The following is a 27,641-nucleotide window of genomic DNA, read 5'->3' as shown; positions in this document are numbered from 1 at the left end:
CTCCTCTCTCCTGCTCTGTATATGGAACAGGAAGTGGTATCTGGGTCAGAGCACATATGCCGAGATGTGCACAAGGAGCCGAGAGTGGACATGCACACACACGGGAAAGGAGATGTATAGCTGTGTTGTTTTGCATCCCTGACACCTGAATGTATGAAAGGTCTTGTGGTTCCCTTCATAGGTCTTACACACACACACACACACACACACACAAATAAATGATGCATGGGATTAGTGTGTATGTGTGTATGTGCACATGCAAATCTCAAGCTTTTTCCAATGCAAACAACTTCCTCTGCTCAACCGTCGTTCTTGGCAAACATCCAGACAAACTGAGTTTGTGTATTTTAGAAAACGGCTGAACTGTGCCGAGCAGAAAAAACCGTCATGTCTTGAGTATTCCCTGCATGTGTATTTCTCTACAGTGATTCAGCTCGTATGAAAACAAACGCATTCCCATCAAATGTTCCCCGTCCTTTAATCTCCACCGTTGGACATGGAGATTTGTGCCTGCAGGTCACAGTAAGAGGTACGCTCCCTAGCTCAGATTGGTCCCCCCCCCCCCCCAAATATTTCACCATGAACTAGATTTTTTCAACAAGACTTTCAAACTGTGTCTGGTTATCTGCAAAACTGGCAGCTAACGTAAACTAAGTAATCATCATAGAGGGTTCGGCAAAAACCACCATTAATGAATATCCTTGAATCTGGAATTTGGGTTTTTCTGTATTAAACTCAGTAAAGGTGGAAAAGCTTTTAAACAGTAATTAAACTATTCTGAGACACTAAACCTCCCACTAAACCCCACATTGATTACATTTTCTCAGCATTAGAAGGTCTTAAAAGGCAGGAAAATGGATAACATGACTAATCGATACCTACTCTTTAATAGAAGGCTACAATATTCAATTCAATATTTAACAAAGTGATTTATCATCATGACACCCACAGGTGTCCGAAGACAATTTCCCAGAGGTAATTTCTTTCCTTTCCTCCCTTTGTCTTAATGGGTAAATTCACAGAGATTGTAAAACTAGGACTGAGCACTGAAATACGTTACAGTTAAAGTTCATGTTTATTGATATGGTTTGGCTTGACCGCTAAAGACCAGATGGATATAAACTGCGACTGTTCAAATTTCAAAGATTTTAATATTAATGAGAGATGGTTAAATTGATAAGTCGGGAAAACATATTTCTGTTAAAAATTAGGTTTACTTTTGCTGACATTTTCTGTTTACTTGTTAAATATTGGATACTTTCACCTCTTCGGGCCTCTGAAAATTATTCAGATGAAACGGCGTTAAAGGGAAAAATTACTCTTGAGTTGAACTGCTCATAAAGCCATGAGGAGTCACAAGTAGGCCCTGCTTAACAGGCTCAAAAACCAACAAGGCTGGGAACCACTGCCCTAGTCTTTGAGAGATCTTTAATTAAATCTGACATCTGTTCAAGGCCTTATCAAAACCATAGCCAAAGACAAAGCACAATATTGATGCTGAGATTCAGAGAAAGTTAACGTCAAAGATTAGCTATTTGAACAATGATTTTTAATACCTAATCCTAAAAAACAGGACTTCGGGTACATTATTAGGGTCTTTATAGATACAACTAAAACCAATGGGGTCCTAAAAGACGGACCGTACAATCTCCTTCAATGGTTAACACAGATTACAGGATTTTATGTGACAGCCTTGATGATACGCTCATTCCTCTTTAAGGCGTCTCGGCAGGAAACTGTCAAGTGACCTCAAATATGTGTTTATGAATACTTTTCTCATTCTCTCATTAAGTTATTCTTTCAATGATGAGTAACACGAAAGGCAGGAAAAAAAAGCACCAAATGCTATTAGCAGCGCAGTTAGATGCAGTTTTAGTGTATGAGACTACCAGGACGTTTCTGCATGTGAACACGCCAAGAAATACAGGCTCCATTTAGACAGGCAGAAACAGCCCTCGGGGTCCTTACTCAACGTTGTGGAAGCTGACAAGCATGCACCCATGGTCTTGAATAGACACACACACACACACCAGTGTTCAGTCTTTAAGACTATTGCCTAAACTGCCCTCAGGAAATTGAAAATCTGTTGAGCTTTAAACACAAACTAACTCACGACCAAGAGCGTTGGAAGCTGCGTGATTATAAGTCAGAAAATTATGACCATTTTTGGAGAGAAAACATTGACATGAGGGTACAGAGCGGAAAGGCGGAGGGAAGTCAGAGAAACTGTTTTGGTGCTGAGTGTTACACTGAATGCTTGAGTAAAGAATTAGCACATTGATTTAGTCTGATGCAGGCAAACTGATCTGGGATAAATTCCAAAATCTGCAGAAGCTGTATTTCTGGTAACTACTACAGCCGCTGTATTAGTCTCACTTCACGCATTTTTCATGCATCTATTCCGTGTTACTACTGCATTCAATTCTCTCTTCAAAGGGAAAATAATTTAATATAGCTGTGTGCTGAAGAAACCTCAACAGAAGAAACATTTTTGTCTCATTCAACACTACTTATGACAAAAAATTAAAATCAGCTTTCAAATCGCAAAAAAAGGTTTAAAGCTTGGCTGAGGTCGAAAAGTGGGTGCGTCGTTGAAGGCAAAATGCGACTAAGTGCAATGGAAACAGACACGGAAAATAAATCCTTATGAACATGAAGCGTGTGGCTTAAATGTCCACTGGAGCTTTGGCTCCGGTGAAGAGACAAAAGCTAAGAGACAAAAAGTAGTGGCAGATGAAAACATCAGATCTGTGTGGAGCGATGACGAGACTGTAACAGTACTCAAATTACTAGGAGACAAACAGAAATCCCATATTTTGTATGTTTTCTACATTGTTCTCCACCATTTGAGGTTTGACTGGCGCTCTTTTTATTACATCGTCTTGTTGCGCCCTCTTCTTCTGCAATGATTTAATGGCACACGATGGGACCATTAGTGCCACCAGCTGTTAATCTTGATGCGCTCAACTCCTAATATTCATGTAACGGCGGTGGATGGATGGATTGCCAGTCGCCTGGAAATCCAGTTAAAATTTGTACTAAATTTAGATTGAAACATGGCTAACAACATCAAATGTTAAAAGTATACGTCGATTGGTGTTTACTGACCTCGGTGACATCCATGACTTTGATGGCTGCCAGTTGTCCTGTCTTGACATGACGACCCTGGAGAAAAAACAGAAAAGAGGGACACATAAGGAAAAAGTAAGCCTGTGATTTTCCCCCATGCAGAATGCACAGCATCGTGGTCATTTACCAATCTCTGTGTCTATTGTTCAGATATGAATAGCTCAGTTATAGGACAATTAAGAGAACAATATGACAATAATGATGGTACTTTTCTTTTTTTAAGTTTTGTTGAAAGAAACCAGAAAGTCGCCACTTTCAGCAAGGACAAGCACATGGCTGTGCAAATTGTTGGTTGGAATCAAAAAGCTTTCCAGGCAGTACAGGCAGTATAGGCTGAGAAAACATACAGGGTGATTTGGTCGGTCGTAAACACAAAAACCACATTCATAACAAGTTATTTGCCTCTACAATAGCGTGGAGAATCATAGGCGATGCTCCAAACCTTCAGCATTCCTCAACAGACTGAACACAGCGTTTTTGGTGTAGACTGGAACAAGAAATTAAAATGTAACTCTCCTCTTTTTCCTTTTACCATTTTCTTCTTAATTAGCTATATACAACAAAAATCTAATGCTAACAGTTACTTATATACGGAAAATGCTAAAAAGAGCCTCATGTCAGTTTTCAAGCAGAATAACCCTAGTCTTGAGGTACGTATTTTGTGAAGTCCAACCCCAGGGTGTAAAAGCAAAATGAAGGAGGCCCAAAATGAGTGAGCTAGAAAGAAGTTATATGCTAACCGTAGATTTATGTGAGGGACACTAACTAGCATGCAGCTATTTTGTTTGAATAATTCCATTTGTTACTTTTTTTGGTGTAAAAACAACTTCAGCAAACTTGGGAACAGTGCCATACAGGATTTATTTGCCTTGTAAATATTTAAGAGCTCAGAGGTAAACTAACATTCAGCCATACAGAGATAATTTGATTTGAGTATTTCATATACCGCACCTAAAGACTAAAATACTAACCTAAGTATAAGTTTAAAATTATGGAAGGGTGTATGCCTACAGCCCTAACGTCTGGCATAACATGCGGACTAGCGTTAGCTCCTCAGCTCCCGAAGATAATTTGATATTTCAGCAATGTGACAACCAGTAAGTATCTCTCCACCATGGCACCGCAATATGAACATAATCCCAGCAAACACGGAGGAAAATGTGTAATAAAAGACTGTAACTTTACCAAATAACTACTTGTACTGACAAATCTTGACTGCTGAAACGTCAAATTAGCTTCTTCTGTACTTTATAATGCAACAATTTGTTGTGCACAACAAGGACTGTTGGTTTTAAATCACAGTTGGGTCACAGTGGAGAGCTAAAGCTGCAAGTTCAGTATGGAAAGGAGAAGAATTAGTGCAACCAATAACCCTCCGAAATCAAGTTGGACTTCAAGAATTACAGACCTATCGTACAGGTAAACATTGCAGAAAGAGAACACGATCCAGGAAGTTTTAATTTGCCTTTACAATACCTACAGGAGATGTCTTATGCTAACAGTACATTCATCAGTGAGAAGCCATGAAACCCTGCAGTCATATTGTAGTTGTTACATTCCACTCTCAGGGTTTATTTTTGTAAACACTAGATAGACAAAACAGCAACAATGCACATAGACCCTGCCCGTGTTCACTACACAACTTGACCAGAATGGTTCAGTTACCTCTGTGGGTCAGAAATGCTATCTCAAATGTTTTCGCAGATGGAAAACTGGGGAGGGAAGACAAACAGACAGCGAGAGAGAGAGAGTGAATGTAAGTCTGTGCAAACTGCATCATGTTTGTAGCCTGTGCCTGTGCATGTGTCTGAACAGCCAGATGATCAGGTTTCCTTTGTGTGAAACAGGACTGCGACACCTGAGCCACTGGCCCCTGTTCCTGAACGAGCTGGCGCTGTCCACAGTTTGAGTGATGACGGATTAGCCCATTTTGATTTAGCCACGGGGGACAAGTGTATATGTGTGTCTGCGCGGAGGTGGGGTTGGCGAAAAGGTCAAGGTCGATTGAGAGAGCAAACTGCAAAGATGACAAGGAAGCAAATCTCTGCTGGTGCCTAACTGTGGGAACTACAGTGTGGGAATGGAAAGGTGAGGGGGGACAAAAAAAAAAGAAAACAGGAGGAAAAGCTCAACTGAAGCTGAAGAGGACACATGACTTTTTACATTGTTTTGCTGAAATCTGAATCTGGTAGTAGTGTGCAAGGGGAGAGGAGTTTAGACACTGGGTGGATTTAGAGAACAGCAATTACAAATTAAAGTGGAGGTGGGCTGGTGTTCTCAGCTATAAAACACAAAAGGAAAAACTGACAGTTGAGGGAGAGGACAAACTGGAGCGAAGGGGAGAGGAAGGGAAAGATAAACAGAGCAGTTTCAGTGCAACAGAATATAGAAAAGTTATTTTCCGAACTAGACAAGATAAAGGCATTTTACAACGACAAATTATGTATGTGTACACGAGCGGTGTAGGCAATTCTTCCAAAGAGACGCATTTTTACCAGCCATTCGTTTACAAGAGAACAACTCCACTGGATGTTTAGGGAAGTTCTTTAAAAAGGACAACGATTGCCAACAATTGGCTCAATGGCATTTGATCAAATCTGCTGCTTGAAATCAATTCATTTCAAATGCATTGTTGAATTTATTATGATGTAGATTTTTAACTATTTTAGGTCACAAATGCTCTAAATAACTAAATATTTATGAATTAAAACTCCAAGATTCCCAAATTGTAACTGCCACAAATTAATAGCTTTTACATAAACACTGAAAAATCTGATGACTACATGTAATGTGAGAGGTTGCTGGCAGTGATGATCACTGGATTACCACAAACTCTACCACAAATTGTGCTTTTTTTTAAGCCTCTTTTAGCTCATTGTTTTGGTTTCAAGACAAATTAAGGCCTTGCATCAACTGAATTTCCAACAGAAGCAGGCAGCTGTCTTCACCAAAAAAAAAAAAAAAAAAAAAAACACTGTATACTACCTCTCCAGCACCAAAATGGCGGACAGACAAATTTAGTAACGAGCCCGGTGAAGGCAATGGAGCATCTAACAGGTAAAGATCCCGATGTTTGTCTCAGGAGTTGGTGGGGACAAAAGGAAAGGGGACATCTGACTTACATTCATCGGGTGGTGAATGATAATTTCTTTTTGTCTGCTGGATGTGGAAAAAGGCAAGAGTTGGCTAACCTGTTAGCCGTAGAGCCTTATAAGTAATACAGCAGGGCTGAGGTGTACGTCTGTGAGCTTGTTTTGGAGCTCTTCTAAACCCAAGTGGTCCCAAAAAACCATATAAGTATGTACTATTTAGTTAAATGACTAACTGAAAGTTTTGTTTATTTGCTGGTAAAAAACTTTAACAAACATACTTTACCAACTTGGACCAGATCCAAAACCAAATCCTACAAACAAAGCTAAACTCCTCAAAACTCAGTTGGTCATCCTTGAACTATGGACTGCTAGTGGGAATGTAACGGACTAGTGTGTGTGTGTGTTTGTGGCTGTTTGGCCACAGCGGGACGACCTCCATCAGCCTCCATTAAACTCTAGCCTCCATCTTACTGTAGCACTGCTGAGTCATCTGTTTCTAACTCACGACACACACACACACACACACACACACACACACACACACACACACACACACACACAGAGGGTATTTCTGATTCACACAGAAAAAAAAAAAAAACAGACACAAATTCACCAGCACTAATGAATGCCCTCACCACTTCCATTTACACACACAAAAAGTATATGAATCTTAACATGTCCCCGGCTTACTGCCTACTCAGTCAGACCTCACTATCTCAATTTGGGAATTTTGTATTTCTTTTTATCCAATGACGACAGGCATGTTTAACAATTTGCTTCCTTGAGACAACAAAAAGAAGCAGCAGCAGCAGCAGCAGCAGCGAGTGTGTCTGTCTGTGTGATAGGGGGGTGAGGCGGTAGGGGACCAGCATGTCTCAGCTGACGATGCAGTTTTGTGAAGGTTCAAGAATGTGTGTCGACTGGGTTCATTCATAATCACAAACACACAAACACAAACACACACACACACACACACATCTTAGGTTAGTTGTGAGGACACTCATTGACACAATGCACCCAAGCCTAACCCTAAAACCAAGTCTTAACCCTCAAACAGGGATTTAAAGTTGTGAGGACCAGGCAAAATGTCCTAACAACAACGGTTTCAGAACAAAATTTGTCCACATCACCATAGAAAGACATGCAGACATGCAGACATGCACACACACACACACACACACACACACACACAGACACTCTCCAGTGTATACATTCAGGAGTACATCATTTGTCCAACCTGTTAATGTCTTCTCACACACACAAACTCTATAAGCACTACTACAGCTACACACTGACACTCAAGAAGCCGCACACTTCACATTCCTCACACAAACACACACACCCTTAGGCTAATGTGCTGTATAGGTGCTGCAGTGTGGACACCAGTAACATCATGACAGAGGCTGATGAATTAACAGCTACACACACACACACACACACGCACGCACGCATGACGCGACGCGACGCACACACGCGCGCACGCTTTTGTCTTTCATGTCGAGTCGAGGTTTAGTCTTAGTTTCATAAAAGTCCATGAAGTGAAAACAAACCACTCGTGACTGGCACCCGACCACTGTGTGTTTGTGTGTCTGAGAGCATGCGTGCGTGTGTACATATCTTTCTATGGTTGTGTGGACAATTCTGCTTTGTGGGGACATTTTGGCCGAGCCTCACGCCTTCAAAGGGTATTTAGTTGTGATGTTTAAGGTTAGGGTAAGGGGCTAGGGAATGCATTATGTCAATGAGTGTCTTCACAGCTATAGAAAGACTGACGTGTGTGTGTGTGTGTGTATGTGTCTCTGTCTCCTCTCTATGTGAGAGAAAGGTGACCTCAGAACGCAGACTGTAATAATTACTGAATCCCCCCAACAGCCACACACACACACACACACACACACACACACACACACACACACACACACACACACACAATGGTTAAAAGATGACATCATCCTCTCTGGTTCCTTTGTTCAGAAGCGAGACACAGACATACGCACACACCTGGCTACTATGGACACAAAAAAAGGGGCGAAGACACGGAGGGACAGTCCATCTGTCTGTCAGAAGAGCAGAAATGAAACAGCTACCGTCGCTTTTTCTAGCTTGAGTTTTGCCCCATCGCTCCTATGAGTCAGGATATGATTTAACTGATCAAGTTAAAAGACCGGAGGACAAGCTTTCAGAATAATAATAAGCTGTAAATTAAACCCTCAATTTAGCCACATTACCTAAACCAGTAGTTCCCAACTCGGACGGGGGTCAGGAACCTTCAGAGGGTCACATTATTTAAGACATTCATGTTCTGCTATTACACTCTGGTTTTTAGAGCTTAAATCGTCACACAAGACGTGCAAAACCAAACTTCAGGAGACTCAAACTGTCTCATAAACAGCAGCAAGTAAGCGCTCGATCCAGAGAAAACTAGAGTCAGTGGTGGCGACTGAACCTGGTCACCTCTTCCAACCAACTCAACCAGACATTATCCAGGGGAATTAAGTTCTTCACTGAAGCCACATCACATGATTTCTAGGAAATTAAATAAAAGCAACAATGGAAATAAAATTAGCCGTAGTTCTATTGCAGTACACATCTGCATGACCCCTTTTTCCTACTGGAAAAACAGAAGAGCTAAGAGAGATATATAAAATTTTTATTAAAGTTTCATACAACTTTGTTTAAGAGGTTTTATAACCATGAATGTAGATAATGTAGTTACTGAAACTCTGTTAAAGACCTCCCAGCTGACTCAACACTCCATTCAAACATGACATAATTCTTCTGTCATCCGACTCTCCCATGACTAGCACCATGATCCACCTCCACTGTGCTTGGTCAAGTCTATGTGGGGGATGTCTGGACCAGAGTTTCCCTTATCATGGAAAAGCCTGGAAAGCCCGGGAGGTGAGAGGCCAATCCGTGTGGGTTTCAGAGTTATAGGCTCACATGGTCTCAACACATTTTTTTCCAGACGCCCTTGAGGCAGGTTTGTATTTGTGGGGGATGAGACTGTGTCTGAGATAACAATACATCCTTGGTTTTGGGTTTTAGAAAATCTCTCTCTTTGCCCATGGATGTACTTTATATTATCTTTAAATTCAACGAATATTCAATAATTCTCTGAGAATTACACTCTTGTCTGAACCAAAACAGCATCTTCATAGAAAATACCCACAGCCCAAGGTAACATCTCTAGACAGTTTGTTTTGTCCAGTTTGAACAGTTGAAAAGGAAAAGATATTCAGTTTATCGTCACATAAGACAAACAAAAGTAGCAAATAATCACATTTGAAAAGGTGGAACTAATGAACCTGTAGCATTTTTGCTTGAAAAATGACTTAGAGATTAATCACTTATACAAAAAGTTGCCAGTTAATTTTTGTCAATCCAGTAATTAATTCACTGACCGCTGCAGCACAAGTCTCTTCACATTGTTTGTTTTGTCTGACAAAAAGTTCCAAAATGAAAAGATATTGAATGTCCAATTTTATACAAAGAGAAAAGCAGCAAATTCTTTTGCAAACATTTTTGCTTTTTAAATTTTCAAGGAAGTATCAAAGTTAATTTTTTGTTGATTAATTTTCAGGGTTTTCCAAACTGTCGTGCCTTCATCCTGTCAGAGCTAGATGACAGCGAGAAGTTTAAATACACGGATGTGAATCTACACATGTAGAGTCTTAACCGGGTTTTGGACCCAATACATTGAGAAACAAATGCTCAGTCAGCAGACTGATGAGGAGCTCAGAGCTTGAAAAGGTCAAATGTGTAGGTGCTAATGAATTGGTTCATCTGGGAGCATTAACGTCAGAGATCCTGCTTTGGTTTCAGGGCATCACTGACTCACCCGTTTCCTCCCCCGGCAGCTAGCAGTCACTTTAATCGGGTATTGTTTGCCAACACTGCCCGGCCTTCCTCTCCCCACAGATCACTAGCTCGACTGATGTCATGTTTTGTTTTGGTTTTTTTTTTTTAAAGAATCACACTTACCAACTGCTGACTGTAGACTTTCACTTGGCCGCGCTGACCAGATGATTTTGTCATAAATGTTCAATGAATTAGTGTAACGCAGAGAGTTAAAAATGCAATGTCTACTAATTACAGGGAAAACCCACAACTGTGGCTGAGACAACTGGCCAAACACCACATTTCCCATCAGCTCTGTTGCTTCGTGTCTATAAAACATGTTTACCGTGAATCCTTAAATCTTAATATCTCTCTTAATATCTTAAACATCTCCCAAAAAAACTACCAGTTGGCACAAAATTCTGTGTTTTTACTAAATAAAAGTCTGAAACAGAAGACATAGCTGGGAATAGATAGGCTTTCATAAGTGTAAGTAGACTACTCACTCCACTGCCAGATTTTTTCTTTATTAATAAAGTTTTGAACAGTGACCCGATGAATGAAACCAAATTACTGCTGCACTAATCAATCTTTTTATATCAACAATAGGTTAAATGAGTGTGTGTGCCACGTGTAATGGGAAAGGGGTCCCATGTAGCGATGAACTCACAGAGTTATCACTGGGCTCTGCAGTTCCCCTCAGCTCTGCATTAGGGTTTCAGAGTCTTTCAGCTCATTGATCTGCACATTTACTGCACCTCTTATCAACCTCGTTTCCTGAAGCGGCTGTTTCTAAGCGGAATAAACCAGCTGTGCGCCATCTGTCAGGCACCAAACAGAGAGACAGGCAAATTAGCGACTAGCTAGTGACATTTAGCAGCAGAGGAGCCAGATCACTTTCTCGGGAGTTAGCACAGACCAAAAACAGAGCTGCAAAGAGCGAGTATTGGACTTAAATTCGCCGGGACGCCAGAAACAACTTCGTATGAATGCTTATGATGCTCCGTGTCTGCTGGACGTGTAAGTAGCTAATGTTTGCTAACATGTTTCCCACATCAACCTTATAAGATGATAGTATGTTAGTGTTGTATTTAAAGCTTGTTCTGCTGTCCCTTATTGGTCAAAATAAAACAATTAATAGTTCTCTGAAATGAGTGTGTGTGTGTGTGTGTGTGTGGGGGGGGGTCTTTTCTTGTGGTGGAATGATTTTTTCATCTGCCTTTTTTACTTCTCCCACCATCTGTCAGCGGAGGCCATAAAAGCATTATCTCTATTTGCCCAAAAATAAACAGCACCCTCTAACACAGTGGCTCACAATGTAAAAAGGCAACACAAGAGACCATTCAGACATCTTGTTTGCTCATTATCATTATGTGCTGCTGGCTCCAGATAAGTAGTTTATTCATTTAATGTTTGTCAAATGCTCCATTCTGTATCTCTAACAATTTCTCATAACCTTTAACCTTCTGCCCATGTGAACCATTTGTTTACGTGCTGACAGTTATCACACACTGCTCATTCAAAAGTATATTGGCAGCAATTTGAAAAAAATAAAAATAAAAAGAATAGGAGCAGGTAATTAAAATGACAGTCATCGAGCCTAAACGAGCCCCAAAGCGGGTATTTAGAGAAGCACCCTTCGCTCTGATCACTCCTCTCTCCAATCAGCACCCAGTGAGGGAGCAGACGTCAGCTTTAATGGCGTGCCTCTCTCAGATGGGTGGGGCCTGACCCCGGGCCTCATAAAAAGGTACACCCCACCACGATCCCTTCAGGTGGCGTGACCTTTGACCTGAAGCTCCGACTCTAAGGGGGAAGGGAGAAGGAGAGTGATCTGGGTTTCTCATTAGAGTGGAAGAGACAGAAGTTGAACCCAGATGCTGATCTGTGGGCAGTTTCCCAGCTGCGTCTCAGGGTGAGAAGAGAAAATCAGTAGTGTTTTGCAACACTAGGGACAAAAATTAATGAAATTATGTAAAATCCAAATTCGAATCAACTGGAATTAGCCTTTAATGCACTAAAACTAAACTGCAGATTATGATAACTCCATTTGTTCTTTTTGTTTTGTTTTTTTAAGTATTTGGGGAGGCATTTTATGCCTTTTTTTTTGGAAAGTGGATATACGGGAGAGGGAAACCGAGGGTCAATGACTTGCAACAAAGTTCACCAGCCATGATTGAACCAGGGACATTACACTCACGCCCCATAACACGATTTGTTGATGCTGTATTTTCATGTTCATTGCCGATTTCCTGCTCTCCTGTGTCACTTTTGTTGTTGCAACTGCAAAAGAGAATCATTCAATTCGCTGCAATATTGGCCCGCAACATCTCACAGCAACATTTTAAAAACATTTTTGGTGCTGTGCTTTGCCTTTCAAGACCTGGAAATCTGTTTTCCGTACTTTTTCTGGCGGCTGCCAGAAAACACGGGAAGTCTGGGTAAAGAAAAGAAAGTGGGATGAGAGGAGATGAGCAGGAGGAAGGCCGTTGAGTGTCAGAGGGTTTAAAGAGGACAACGAAGAAGAAGCAGGGACAATAATGTGTGTGTGTGTGTAAGATGGCCGGATAATAAGATGAGAGAAGAAGGGAGCTGTGTGACTCCCCCCCAAGGAAATGCCAGGGGAGTGGAGTCATCCCGGACCAGCACACACACACACACACACACACACACACACACACACACACACACACACACACACACACACACACACACACACACACACACACACACACACACACACACACACGGTATATTTGCCATCTTAAACAGGTAATATATACTTCCACATAATAATCTGTTATCAACATACCCGCATAGTTTGTATTTAGCCTAACTCTGGCCCATGCGCCTAGCTCCACTGACCATTAAGTGTGTGTGTTGTCTGTGTGTGCGTGTGGTGTCTGTGCGTGTGGTGTCTGTGCGTGTGCTGTCTGTGTGTCTGTGTGTCTATGTGCATGTGTGTGTGTGCCTGTGTGGTGTGTGTGAATGCATCATGGTTTTCGGGACAAGGCGTTCTTTATTGCACCTCTCCAGAATTGGGGTACAGCGAATGAGCCAGGTGCAAGCTTTGGTACAAACACAAACACTCTGTGTATCTTTGTGCATGTGACACTAAGATAAATAAACGCACACAGAGACACTGCCACATGAAAAGACACACACAGACACACACTTCCCATTTCTGCAGCTCAATGAAGTGTGAAAACCATCTTGCTAACAAGTCTTTATCGATCAAAGCAGTGATGCGTGTAGTTATGAAAATGATGCTAATCATCGTCGTAATGATGGGTTTCCACAACTGTTTTTCATATACTGAACAGCAGCCCACTACAAGCTGTATACACAACATAAAAACGCGTGCGCACACACACACACACACACACACACACACACACACACACACACACACACACACACACACACACACTCACTCACTTACAGAAGGAAAAAAATGGTGAGGTCCAGAGGAGGAAGTAAAATATTTTTGGATGGTTCCAGACGAGCAAACAGACAGCAGCTGCTGCTGAATGCTACGCTGCCACACATTAAAAACAGCAGCAAAGTCAGCTTCACTGAGCTACAACCAGTTCTGCAGTGTTTCCATCTGCATGTTAAAAAAAAAACACAGTCAACTTTATCAATGAAGAGCACATGTTCATTTCCTAACTGATTTTAAGTGCCCTTTATCTTTCGATGTTTAAGGCCATTATGCAGGAATTCAAATTTTCTTCAGTTTGTGTGTTTGCGTTTGGTGAAAAGACGTCATCACACGGCAGTCTACAGGAACAACAGGCTGTTACACCGAAGCGATTGCCAAAATAGTTAACAACTGATTTTCTGCTGACCGACTAAGCGATCAATCAATGAACTGTTTCAGCTGCAGTCGGGAGTCATTTTTCAAACAACTCACTCCTTCTACCCTCTGCTATCAGCAAAGAGTTTTAGCTTTGTTTGCCCTGCCTGTTTTAATCTATAGAGCAACCCACTCTTTTTCCTGGAGTCTAACCATGTGATCTTACAAGTGACAGCTGACAGTCTGCTCAGTGATGCACCAATTTACAGTAAATAACATTTTACTGTTGAGGTTAAGATTTCCTGAGGATTTACGTTACTAGTAAATTCAGTCTTAACTGCATTTTTATACATATATATACATATTTTATACATATATATATGATATATATATATCATACACTTTGAAAAAGATGATCCCAGGGATTCGTCACATTTTATCAAGGACTTTACGACTGGCCTGAAAAACGGCAGCACACGTTGCCCCTTCTGGCTTCTGATTGGCTGAGAGAGCCTTTCATCGCAAATGTGGCAGGTTCACGGACATGGGCAGAGTGGGATTCTCTAACACAGGGTAAACTTAAATAAAATAATCATCAACACAACGACAATATGAACTTTAGCTATCACACATTCAGTCAACAATTTAGATTTTAACTTGGTCCTGCTGGGCCTGCAGAGTTGCGCATTCGCGGTCAACGCATCGTGCAACGCGCGGCATGACGTTGCACCATGTAAATGAACCAGACATGCGATTTACGCTGATGTGCTGCTTTCTGACAACAGACCCACGCAAACACACACACAGTTAATGTAAAAAGCCTTTAGTTTTGAGCCATGTTTAACAGTTTTCCCGGAGGAAGCCCACCGCTGACTTTATTTTGAAATCGAGAAAACAGCCCAGTGACAGCGAGTAGAGTATAAATATCTTAATGGAAAGCCGTAAGAGCCATTCGTTTGTTGTTGAGGCTTTATGGCATTTACAGTTGGGCCATGAAATGTATATAGGGGAACTTACATTGACTTTAAAGGGGATTTCTTATCTCTTTTTTAACCTCAGGGGGTAAAAGCATAAAAATGACGACAGAAAATGAGAAATAAACCTCCGTACTAATACACAAGACAAACTAGAGCCTCAAATGTGTCAAAGCCAAGACAGGGTGATGGACTCCCATCCCAGACTGTGAAGACTGAGTTGGGTTTTTTTTTGTCTGTTCTTTTTATAATTCAAACAAACTTTAAATTTAAGGGAGAAACAGTTTAAGTGGTTAAGTTCAAGGCACATATTAGGAAAAAATCCATTAGTGAGGGCTGAAGAGATGTTGCTCTCAAGCATAGTTGCTGCTCTGCTCTGACTGAGTGGGCTAACAGTGAGCTCTGTGTAAGTAGGCCAAGAAAACAGCCTCACTCTGGGGAGAGAAACGGAGACAGACGGAGGAAAGAGAGAGGCTGGTCAATTATGAATCTCTATTGATCGCTGCAGCTAAAAAAAACTAGTGTCTGTTCCTTTGCTACACTGATGGGGAACATTTACATATAAGGAAAGATCAATATGGAATTTCTGATTTGGATATTAATAACGATTGTTTCAAATGTACTTTTCTGATAGCAGATACACCGTATCCACCAACATATGTGGCATTTTTTGTGTCTCTTCTTTTAGGGATTTGATTTCTATAGACACACACAGGGTGCAATGCTTTTGAAACAAGATCTTTGGAGTTAAAAATTCCAAAGAGAGGTAGAAAAAGTGAAAAGGGGCAAGAAGTAAAGAGGGTCAAAGAGTCAAAGACAGACACACTGAAATAATGGCAGAGAGAGAGAAGACAGGTAGGGAGAGAGAGAGAGAAAGAGAGAGAGAAAAAGAGAGAGAAAGAGAGAGAGACAGACAGACAGACAGCATCGCATAGCTGCTGTAATTAGATCTAGTAGTAGTAAGGGGGTTACATTCTGGGCACTGGTGCAACTTTCCATAACGTAATGGGCTATCACCCCATTTTTAGGCACACGGGGAGGACTGACCGTCGGTGAAATGGATATCGCTTATAACCAGGCCGACAAACCACTACATCAGGGCTTTTCCATAGTCATGCCGAGGCAGCTGGGAAAACGCTGAGTCCCTTGACAGATCAACTTAAAGTACGCCTGAAGATGAAGCATGCTCTCTTTAAGAACAGCTGCTGTCCAAAAGATTAACTTTAAGATAGACCCCAAAATCGTACCAAGCCTAACAGAGTACATTTTTGTTAGACAAGGCCCAACTAAAACTTCCAAAAAGTTCCATGTGATCACTTGCAAAACACACTGTGTAACAGTTTTAGTCTAAAATGTGCAAAGAAGTTTAATCCTTGAGTACTGTAGCTGAGTGGAAAAGTGAATGTATTGTAATGTATTCATACAAGTAATATTTTCTATGCTACAACTGACATGTTTAATCTTAAATGCACAAGGCACATGCCCTCAAAAATTAAAGATAGAGGTGTGAGATTGAGGAGAGTCTTGAAATTAGTAAACGAAAAAGAAGAAAAAGAAGAAAAACAGCTTTAGTAGCCTGATGTTCAAAGTGACAAGGTCTAGAGGGGTGCTGATGCATTCTCTGATTGTAAAGTCTGAGGACATCCAGACACAAGACGACCGAACGTCCTCTCACTGTTCCTTTCATCGTGACATTCCTCCATCAGCCCTCTGAGCCTGGAGGATCAGTAGAGAAAACATACCAAAACAGTGGAGACAAAGGAGAGTAGAGAGATGGATTAGTGAATAAAAACGTGAAATGGACAGAGAGGCGAGCAGATTAAGGCAGTTCTCTGGTTTATTCGTCCAGATCAGGGAACAAGTTCCTGCTTTGTTTGTATCTGATTTGCTTAACAAAAGAAAGCCAGATTTTATCATATAAAGGAGTAGTCAATCCTTTAATTAGTCAGACATTTAGGGTGGAAAGGTCTGTTTCCATCTTTCCTTTCTGTAACTTTCTGCCAAAAAAAAAAGCTTCAAAAACTCTCCAGGCATCATAATCAATATTCAACCAGGCCAGTGTTCCTCTAAGTTGGGTTGAATCCCTGACTTTATGCCACCCCACCACATTAAAAAAAAAAAAAAAACAAGAGGAAAAGCGCAAAAAGCAGGGACATTATACACTTAGAGAAAAGTCAAAGACAAAAGTCAGTGAGCCTATAGAGTCTGTCTGGACTGAAATCTGGACTGGTTGATTAAGAGGAAGATCAGGATTTGGTCAGGATCTGACCCGACTAAAAGAACAAGCACTAGTTCACATCTAAACCAAGAGTTCAATATTGGTTTGAACATGTACCGGAAAAAAGACCACCTTCTCCACAGAGTCTTCAAGTTGTAAAAGTTTTGGCTAAGTCAATGCCCACCTATTAAAGACATATAAGTTGAGCAGACGAAAATAAGACAGCCTGTGTCAGTGTGGTAATCTGTAGAAATGCAACGTGACAGTGAGGTTAGACAACATCCGTAGAGCCAGCCTCAATTGCTTTGCACAACTGGTACCCAAAGGTCTTCGGTATCAGTCTAAAATGAATTTCAAAGCTCCATTAACTCACATTTTAGCATACCATCATATCAGGAAAAAAAAAAAAAAGGGGTTCTTGGGGTTGTTTGTATGTTGACATTTTCAAAACAAACCACAGCAAAACTTTAAGTTTTTACATTTGGTATAAAAAAAATGCCTGAAGAGACAGAAAAAACCAGGGAGTCACCGCTCCTGGCTTCATCAAACTCTCTCTCCAGGTCTGAAGCCTCTGGACGGAGCCCAGATGAAGCGGCTGAGTACACCGGAGGAATTAGCCTGCTGTCGGACGCCATTACCCCTGTTGTTACTGAGACACGGCGTTGACTCCACCTCCACACGCTGTCCTCCCTCATCCAGAGAAGACACAGTCGAGCGACTGCGAGAAGCTCATTATTCTCTCTCAAAGGCTCATTAGTGTTGATCTTGGCTGACTGGAGGTTGCAAAGATATGAATCAGGGAGTAGTACACTATTATACAAATCCTGTTAGAGAAGCCTGCTTGGAGGCTTGGGATGAAGCTAGATAAAAGTGATAAAACAATGTTTTGTAGGAAAAAAAAGCTAATGCTGCTCGCTAGAAGGTCATTAAATTTAGTAGAAAGGGGGAAGTAAAGTTCAGTGTAGCATGGTTTAGCAAGGCACTAACATTGCCCGAGTTTGGAGTTATATTACCCTCAAAAAGAGCAGCTGTTACCAGACATATTTGTGCTCCAAAGGTTCAACCATGACTTGTAACACCTGATAACAAGTTTTCTTTCATTCCTGTTAGTTTCAGCTTAATTGTTTCGCCACGCTAGCTGCGCGGCTCCCTGAGTGGCACTGTCGGTGGGTCCACAACTTTGGTCCAGACCGAAATATCTCAACAACTATTAGACTGATTGGTACAGACATTCATGATCCTCAGACGATACATCCTAATGACCGCTGACATCAGTACTTTGGTTTATGACCAAATACCTGCAAAAATAATGACATTCTTGTTCCATTGACGTCAACTGTACTTTGTGTTTGGTGCTAATTAGCATATGTTAGCATGTTAATGAGCCATGTTCAGTATTTCATGGCCAGAGGTAAAGTCAATGAAATGTCTGTAAATTCTCTGTTACCCTGATCTTTTTACCTGTTCAAGTGTTATTTCAAAGCTGTATAACAGCAGCAACAACAGGAAACTATGGAGGAAGAGAGGAATGATGGCATCCACAGGCTGAACACTCAGGAACAGAGTAGGACACAGGTAATGTTAACTGCAGAGCATCTGTTTTCATCCCTTGATCTGCTCACTGCCTACTTGAGCTCCCTCGGTGACCCAAAACTCCCACACACTCATCTCCTGCCCAGCTTAAGAGAACCTCCACCCACCAACTCAACATCAGACGAGAGCCTGTGACTGTTTACGTCCTGCTTATGAACAACAGTGGGAGTTCACTGAAGGGACGCTCAGAGCGACTGATTCTTACAGCTTAAAGTATCTTCACACAGCATGGTTATAGAGTGATTCTCATACGTCTAGTAAAATTAAGTGAGGAAAGATGAATGACAATTATATTCATCATGAATAGTTACACTAATAACAGAAATCCTCAGAGTTTCTGTATCTAAGCGTTGCTGAATATCACAAAAGCAAATCCACTTTTTATTACAGTGGATGTTGTGTAGGCATCAGCAGCTGAAAACTATTCTTTTTTTTTTTTTGGCATAGTTTGGAGATTTAAATCCTCTCACGACCCACCGTGGGCTCCCGGCCTAATTTTTGGAAATCACTACTCCAAAATGCAAATGATGCGAGTAAAAATTAGCAGTGAAACAAGAGGGAAAATAACTGACTCTGAGCAGCGATGACGCAAGGCTGACTAATCCGCAGGGGCCAGAAGCTGCTTAAATTCAACCTGGAAACCAATGCTGAGCTTAATCAGAGCGGGGCCGTGGCAAGCTAAAGTGTTAACTCAATTAGCTTGTTAGCGAAGGGCTGACTGTGTTTTTAGCCTCTCTGCCCTCGGAAGTGAGTGGGGAGCACTAACGGCTAAGCAACCACCCAGGTCTTTACTTTTTAGAGATTGGCAGTGTAGTCAGATAAAATGATACCGTAATGCTCTTAATGACAGGCGGGTATTCTTCCGCTTAGGGATTAAAAATATGTGATGATAAAGGCTAACCGTGAGGAGGAGATTAATAAAAAACCTTGGCAAGATGGAAGAACCTGCCCAACGCAGTCAGAAGCCTCAGTACTGGAGCAGTCAATCATCTACAAACTATGTAGAAGTGAATGTAGTGAAATCAACCTCAAAAAACCTTGGGTTAGAGTTTTAGTATCTGTATGCCAGCCCATTACAACTAGTGATAATACTGCTGCTGTTAGTACTACTGTTGCTAACCATACTATGAAACCTCTATGCGCTAAGAGCTCCTCGTGGTTCAACAAATCTGGACTCAATCAGAGACAGGCCAGTGGGAAAATCTAGCTGAACCTGGCATGCATACATTTATTTTCGAGAAAAGGGACCTGAGAACAGTCAGACCAAATTTTATCCAAAATGTGGTCAACCCAAAAAGAGCTGCAACAATGTTAACATAGCAATATGCAGACCCAAGACCCACGACCATGAACAGAACCCCAGACCTGATAAGACTGAATATAACTTGGAACAAACCCCCCGACTTGCATCCCGGGTAAGGTCTTGATTACTTGGAATTTAAAACGCTTGTGCAGGCATCTATCGACCGATCCTTTTTTTTAAAAACAAAAAACAAAACAACAATATCAGTTGACGTATCTTTATCAGATTATTATACTCAAATATTGATATTGGTATCAACCTCAAAAATCCAGTATCCTTTCTGCTCTACAACTAATACTGCAACATATTACAGCTTCACAAATATTAATATAAAAGAAAAAGTAAATAGATAAAAGTAGACCATTTTAAAAAAAAGATGGAATAGAGAAAATTCATAAAAAAAGCTACAAAAACAAGGAGTGCCATAAAACAATGTATAGAAGTAATTTTAATAATTATCCTGGTTTACTGTTACATTTGTGCTGGTGTCAATGTAACACTATAGCAGGTTAAAAACATTGAAACCATCTCTGAAACAAATCAATCACAAGGCGTCTGAATATCAAACAGGATCAGCGGCGCGCGAGTGGAAGTGCAGAATATGCGTGCGGTTGGCCGTGTCAGACACGGCTCGTTTTGATGACACAAGTGTGCCATGGAGATCAGCTGTGTGTCCGCTCCGCCCCGTTTCCCTGTGTTGTGTGAAAGAGGCCGGTGGCCTACTTTCCCTGGCCCCCGATGCAAGATGGCCACTCCTACAGCAGACTAACTCAGACTCAGTCCAGCTCTGGAGGGACACAGACCTTCACTCTATGATAAAGATGTAAATAATTAAATACTAGACTTACTGCGTAAATGTTATTTGACCGGTAGACACAAAACTGACAATGATAACTAATTAAGCATTTAAGTAGTTTATTAGTTAAAAAGCAAAAAAGTTGCTGATTTCAGCTGGTGTGAAAGTGGGAGTTTGCTCCTTTTCTTTGTTTCACATTATGTTAGGAGCTATATCTTTTTTTTTTTTTAATTATTGTTAGTCTGACAGAATAAGCAGTCTGAAGATGTGATGCAGGATGACACGGGAAAATGGCAAAGCAGGCTCTTTGGCCATGTGAAAAAAATCACACACACCATCATTACACCAGTCTTACAGGTAAAATGGGAGACTAACATGTAAACTACTGTAAAAGTTTAGTCTGGCTCTGCCGGTGCACTGGACTGCTGAGCTGCTTACATGTAAAATCCATAATCTCCCTGACTGGTTTCCTAAAATACATGAATCAAGAATGACTCAGTGAGAAGAAGATTCTGTCTCACTGTGATGGCATTTTGAGAGTGCCTCGCTTCCCTTGTGTGATTTCCCGTTGAAAAAAAAGTCGTAACACATGGAGGCGTTGTCCATGTTTAACATATTTGTTAGCTGAACTTTTTATATTAATTGTGTCAAATTGCTAACTATTCCCCCTAAACTACAAGCCTCTTTATTTAGCCACATGGTGATGAGATAAGAGTGGGTGAAGGGTGCAGGGTGTTAGCATGACTGGATATGGCTGCCAGCGGCCAAGGGAAATTGAACCTAATGCCACCCATTCAAAATACAGAACACCTACGTCAAAGGGCTCCAAATGGAGTGGTAACTTGACGGTTGCATGAATTTAGACCTAACAGCTTCCCAGTAACACCACTGTGCAGCTTCACAAGTAAGTTTGTGGATATTTAAGCATATTCTCTTATTCAAACTGCTCCAAACAACAAATCAGGATGGAAACAAACGCCACACAACAAGAAACACAAGGACAGACGTGGGAAAAGACATAAAGGGAGAAAGATTCCCCTGTAGTGGGTTATATATTGATGTATCTGACTGAGCCCAGAAACTAGGCCCAGTTCCAAACCAAACCTTAGCTCTCTTGATGATTTGGTCCTTTGATAGATGGTGCATAGGGTACTGCAGTGTTTAGTGTGCTGGAAGAGCTGGCAGATAAACAAAATCCTCTGAACATACAAGCGGAAGGAAGAAAGGAAAGACAACAGAAAGGAGGGAGGAGATCTTCAAAGAGTGCAAAACTGTGCCAAGCTTTTCAGAGAAGCGCCAAGGAAAAATCACTGCTCTTCCCCTCGTCCTGCTTTGTCATTTAAAGCAAAAGTCTGGACTGCAAGCACCTCTGCAGCTTCCCCGCAGCATGATTTCTAGTCGTGCTCAGCTTCATCTCTGCATCCAACCAGACAGGAAACTGCTGCCAGACGAACGGACAAAGTCACAGGAAGTCACAGGAATTCAGCGGTTTGGGGCATGACACTGCCATGGAGAGATTTTTTCCCTTTGTTGTACAATCTGATGATTTGGTGTTTTTTCAGTCAGTGACATCTCCTTGTGGTGATTTGGTTGCAGCCAGGGACGCTAACTACGCCCTCCATTTTCAGACAGAAGGGCAGGGCGATATCCAAACCACTGGAACTTTCTACACTGGCATTTTTATCACCTCTTCAAAGGCCTGCAAGTGTAATGAAGGGGTTTCGTGGGGGGGCGGGTGGTGGCTTTGGTAAATATAGGGGAGGAGTGAGGTCTGAAGGAGGTTTCACATTCACAGCAGGCCGTAATAAAAGAGAGCAGCTCTTTTTTCAGTGCAGGGAAGGGTGAGGCGCACTTAATTAAGATGGAGATGCTTTAACCACCAGTGAAAACACACAGCTGCAAAAAGAAAAGCAGGGTGGCAGGCAGGGAGAGAGAGGGGAAATTTTAGACTGAGGACTGGATAACACTGGGTCTCTGTTGTAGACCCTCCTTTTCTCTTCAGCACTTTTCAGTTCTATTCTGTTTAGACAAATGATAGAAAGCTACAAAAAGATACTATATTTCTCTTATCTTATCATCTCAACTCAAAAGTAGAGAAAGAAATACAATTTTCAGTGACAAATCATGACATTAAAATCTCACCGAGGAATAAGTAACATAAATCCCCTCAGACATCCAGGTTCTGCAGCTGACACTGAAGCACTTCGGAGGTGAGCTTCCATAGTAAACATCTCAAAAAAAGAACATGAGACACAATGGCAGATGGATTTAGTTTGGCTCTTGGTGGAGCATTAGTCAAAATTTTGTTGAACAACAACAAAACAGAGGCAACTGGTGAGATTTTTCCCATTTCAAGACAACTGACTTCTTCCCCCTAAATAGTACTCTGGGTATCTATCAAAACCAATTCCCGATCAAATATTAGTGCCCTCTTTTTCACAAATTTAAAATCTCTATACCTTACTGCATGGAATTCATGGGGATATGTAATGTAACATCAGGGCAAGTATTGGCAGCGTATCTAAACGATACATCCCTACATGTGACCATGATCTGCTAGAAGTTGATCAGTCAAGTAAAGTGGCCTTTCAGTGTGTGAACTTAAAATGTTCGGCCCTAACATTGGGGCTGGGTATCAAACCTCAATACTTTAAGTCCTGTAGACATAACAGGCGTGTCAAAAACAGTCAAGAGCCAAAAATTGGCATCAAATGTCTTGTAAGATCAAATAGTTCCTGCTTTAAATCATAATTGCCATTTTTTATTTAAAATCATAAAGCAATACCAAGCCCTAATAGAAGAGACAAGGATAAGGTAAAATGAATTCAACACTAACTGCACCATCCAGATGACACGGAACCATGGAAATCTTGTGTCAAAGTTCACCTTTCCACAAAAAAACCCCAACAATATGAGATCACCAGGCTAAAGGGTTGGCAGAACCATTCGTCTGTTCAGCATCAGCCGAAAAAACCTGTTTGGTTACACTGCTGTGGCAGTAAGTCAGCCTCTTTATTTTATTTTTAAATGTAGAAGACAGTGCTGACTCTGTTGTAACTCTGAATGAACCAACACAAAGAGGGTTTTCTGCACGGCTGTCCATGTGACAGCCATTATGAATGGTCGCCATACAGACGCCAAAGGTCATAGTAATAATACTGTGTAATTTCTCTCTTCAAAGTGCCCCCACGTATCAACATGTCAACAAAGATGGATTTAAATAAAGAACATTTCACCAAAATCCACTACTTGCAAGTCTACTTGCAACACAACTACCTGTACAGCTGCACCAATCTCATCCACAATGGCCTCTTTTCTGTCACCAGTTTTCTGGCTCTGGCAAAGAACAATGATACCTCCATTCTCAATCACATCACATTCAAACAATATTACTTCTTTTGCTAGGGCTTAGTGCAGTGAAAGGGCCTTTGTAGGGATTCAAACAAAGAATTAGGACCACATATCTAACAGCCACAGTGAAAACTTGTGGGCCGTGCTTTGGCACAGCCCACAAGTTTTCACTGTGGTCCAGAGTTCCAGAGTTCAGTGGTATGGGGTGAAAATGCTCCTTTAAAAAGAACCATTGAGCTGCTATGCATAAAGCTATCGGATTATGAGGAATAAGGAGTAATTCAGTCAAAGCCTAAAGTCAACAGTAACTGCACAAACACTGACTCACTCCTGGGTGAGCTGTGCTGGTGGATATAGAACCATACATCAAGAACACCAACTGTGCTACTAAAACCAGACTACTGACGATTATATAGCCTCTTTTGGGTTTTCTTTTGTCTGATTTTGGTTTGGCTCAGGGAGCACTGGTCTGTTGGATGATAAATTGATATTGGTTTCACAGTCTATCGTATATCATCTAAATACCATTTTGTTGAAATATTTACCATCACCACTGCAAATCATTCACTGGCTCTAGGTTTTCATTTTTTCAGCTCTTTTTTTTGAAATGCTCTCCGACACCTTAAAAACAGGAACACATTAAAAACAGGCCTCTATCTTAATATAACTAATAAGAACTTTGATATTATGGGAAAAATGGGTTCCTGATACTTCAACATACAATTTCTACAGATATCTCCAGGTGCGTAATTTTGTTATGAAGCTCTTTGTTCCTTTCCCATCCCCACCAATACAGGGTTGGATAGAGGAAATTGTAGACTGGGAACCTCTGCAGCGAGGCCTGATACCCAAACTATACAGTTCAATTCAAGAAATGGTCTCCCCATCTTTGGATCACCTTAGGGAGCAGTGGGCTTAAAACTTTGGGACTGAAATTTCTAATCAAGAATGTCAACATCCATATGCATTAGACATGGTTTATTGCAGTTTACGGTAATACATTGACTACACCTCAGTAGAAGCAGACTAGCAAAGATGTTCCCACGATTAGATAAGATCTGCTCCTGCTGTCATCAGGATGAAGCCACTCTGTACCATTTGTGTTGGAGCTGCCCAAATCTTCTACCATTCTGGTTGGCTATCTCTGAAACATTCTCTAATATCTGTACTAAGCAGATACGACTAGACCCAGGAATCGTATTATTTGGAGTAGCTCCTGGAGTGTTTGCGCTTGAAGGTGCACAGTGTGAAGCCATAGCCTGTCAGTCATTATTGGCACGACGGCTAGTGTTGATTCCCTGGAAACCTGTCATGCCATCATTAGACTGTAAATTGATAGAAATCGTTATGGCACATCTCAAGCTTTAAAAACTTACATAATCCATGAGGGTTTCAGTAAAGAATTTTTTTTAGAAGCCTTTCCTCTCCTACTTGGAACAAAATTTTATTGCCTGGATACGATTCGACCCAACCTTTTCCTTCTGTCAACATTAACACACCACAACAGGCTGTTTGAGAAGTACAGTAGGCTGGTGTGTGTGTGTGTGTGTGTGTGTGTGTGTGTGTACACAGCATAAGCACGTTTACAAATAATCAAGAGAAAAAAAAAAATTGTATTTGTTTGTACTGGCAAACTCCCAAAAAAAGACTTTTCCTCTCTTCTTGGAGCAAACGGCCACATTTTTTTTTTTCCCCTTCAAAACATGAAGCCATGCGAGTTGTGATGCGCCACGCAGCAGCAGCCCCTCCTCCCTCTCAACATACTGACCCACAATTCATCTCTGCTGCTGCACTCTATAAATAGACAGATTTAACCTACAGCGAGGGAGGGAGGGAGAGAATGAAAGGGCAGTGCAGGGAGATAAAGAGGGATGACAAACCTGAGCAGAGAGGTCTTCAAGCTCAACTCTGACCATACTGATGTTCATTTATCCGGTCGGTCTTGGATGATATTGTTCCCGCAGATGTAACACGTATCTGACAACAATACGAAGTCGATGCCAGAGAAGTTGAAAGGACTTGCGTGTGATCAACAGCCACAGGAAGTCACATCCATCTGTCCTCCAGACAAATTCGTTACAGAGCAGCATTTCTGTGGCCTTTTCTGCTTGATTAGGTGACTGTAGATAGACGAGAATTGTGGGGAAAATAGCTGGTCAAAAGATCAGGAAACATGCTCTCTCTTATAAGAGAGACAGTGAAAACTAGAAAGTTCAAGCACAGTGACAAGAGAACAAAGAGTCTGCATCAAGGTTAAGTGATGCACAACACAGAGGGAGTTGACAAGGCTGCCTTCAACTAATCAGATATTTTCATTATTCGTTGAAATCACTGACTCAGACTGACAAGTATAACAAAACCCAGGGGGATATTTGTTTTCACAGCCTGCATGTGAATGAAACAACAAGCCGTCACATGGGCACATATACATGCATATCCGTACATGCAACTTTAACATGTTTTTAATTTGTTAATGACTGAAATTAATAGCTGATAGGGCTGCATATCATTTGAAATTGGATGGTAGTGCCATTGTTATACCTAGTTATGATACTTCCTTCTACAACTTACAAACCCTTTCAATAAAAACCTTTTAATAATTTAACAAAAAGACACCAATCAAGAAGTTTGCCTGAATACAATTTTGGCACTGAATCTGAAGCTGTCTGACTAAAAAAAAAAAAAAAAAAAAAAAAAGTCCAGACATTTGATGCCAAAATTTGGGTCAGTACCAAGAAAGTATTGAGGTTCAATACCAGATCATACCAGATCAAAAATCATTTGATAGGTCAAATAAGACCAAAATGTTTTGCACTAATGGTGAGATGTGACCCACATGAAGACCCAAAAGCTTTGGTCAGATTCAAATGAGGGTCTGAAATTGGACACAAAGATATGAACACCTTGCAATACGATGTCATTCAAAAAGTCTTCAGAGAAGTCGCACACCTGATTAATAAGCCATCTGATCGGAACGGAAAGATTTCATGCAGTTTTAGGCTGTTTATACTGGCTAAAGGAAACATTCAATGTCCCTCATGTGTAAAGAGGAATCAAATCGAAGATTTAGGAGCTGCAGTGTGAACACAGCCAGAGAAGAAGAAAAACAGTGAAGTCCTCTGTTCTGCTCTCTCTGATAATCCCTGCAGCCTGGCTCCTCTCATCTGACAACACACACCCTCCACCACTCCAGCGCTGGAGAGCCTGGTATGATTTATTTAGCCCGTGAGAGGAGAGCTGGGATTACAACAGAGGAGGAGAGGACAGGACAGACAAAGAGAGCCTGAATCATCTGCCCAGTGGAGCGACAGCAAGTCCTCCTCAGGTCCTCAAGTTTCCACTCAGGTGGGCTTGCACCAGGCTTGCATCATCCACCCCACATCTGCCTCCGGTTCGTTTTTAACCTCAGGAATGATGTCACCCGCTTGGCCTCTGTGCTCCCGCCTCAACCCACATGGTGTGACAGCAGGACAGCACGGCTGGCAGAGAGACAGGCCCTACTGTAACTATCATGTCGCCAATAAACATCCTCCCTGCCGAAGGGACCTT

The 27,641-nt window shown here is 41.4% G+C and overlaps 1 protein-coding gene across 3 annotated transcripts in view; it reads right to left on the bottom strand.

Annotated features, from left to right (window-relative positions):
- Positions 1 to 27,641, bottom strand: part of LOC120801420 (mitogen-activated protein kinase kinase kinase kinase 4-like) — a 99,517-nt gene that overhangs the window by 49,414 nt on the left and 22,462 nt on the right. For all 3 annotated transcript variants that reach the window (XM_040148407.1, XM_040148408.1, XM_040148409.1), the window contains exon 3: positions 3,109 to 3,165. In XM_040148407.1, the coding sequence (XP_040004341.1) occupies positions 3,109 to 3,165 (57 nt within the window). The remainder of the gene's footprint in view (positions 1 to 3,108; positions 3,166 to 27,641) is intronic.

The sequence above is a fragment of the Xiphias gladius genome, chromosome 16 (genome assembly GCF_016859285.1).
Source record: "Xiphias gladius isolate SHS-SW01 ecotype Sanya breed wild chromosome 16, ASM1685928v1, whole genome shotgun sequence".
Classification (NCBI taxonomy): Eukaryota; Metazoa; Chordata; class Actinopteri; order Istiophoriformes; family Xiphiidae; genus Xiphias; species Xiphias gladius.
The sequence above is the reverse complement of the archived record's forward strand: the minus strand, read 5'-3'. Positions and strand labels throughout refer to the sequence as shown.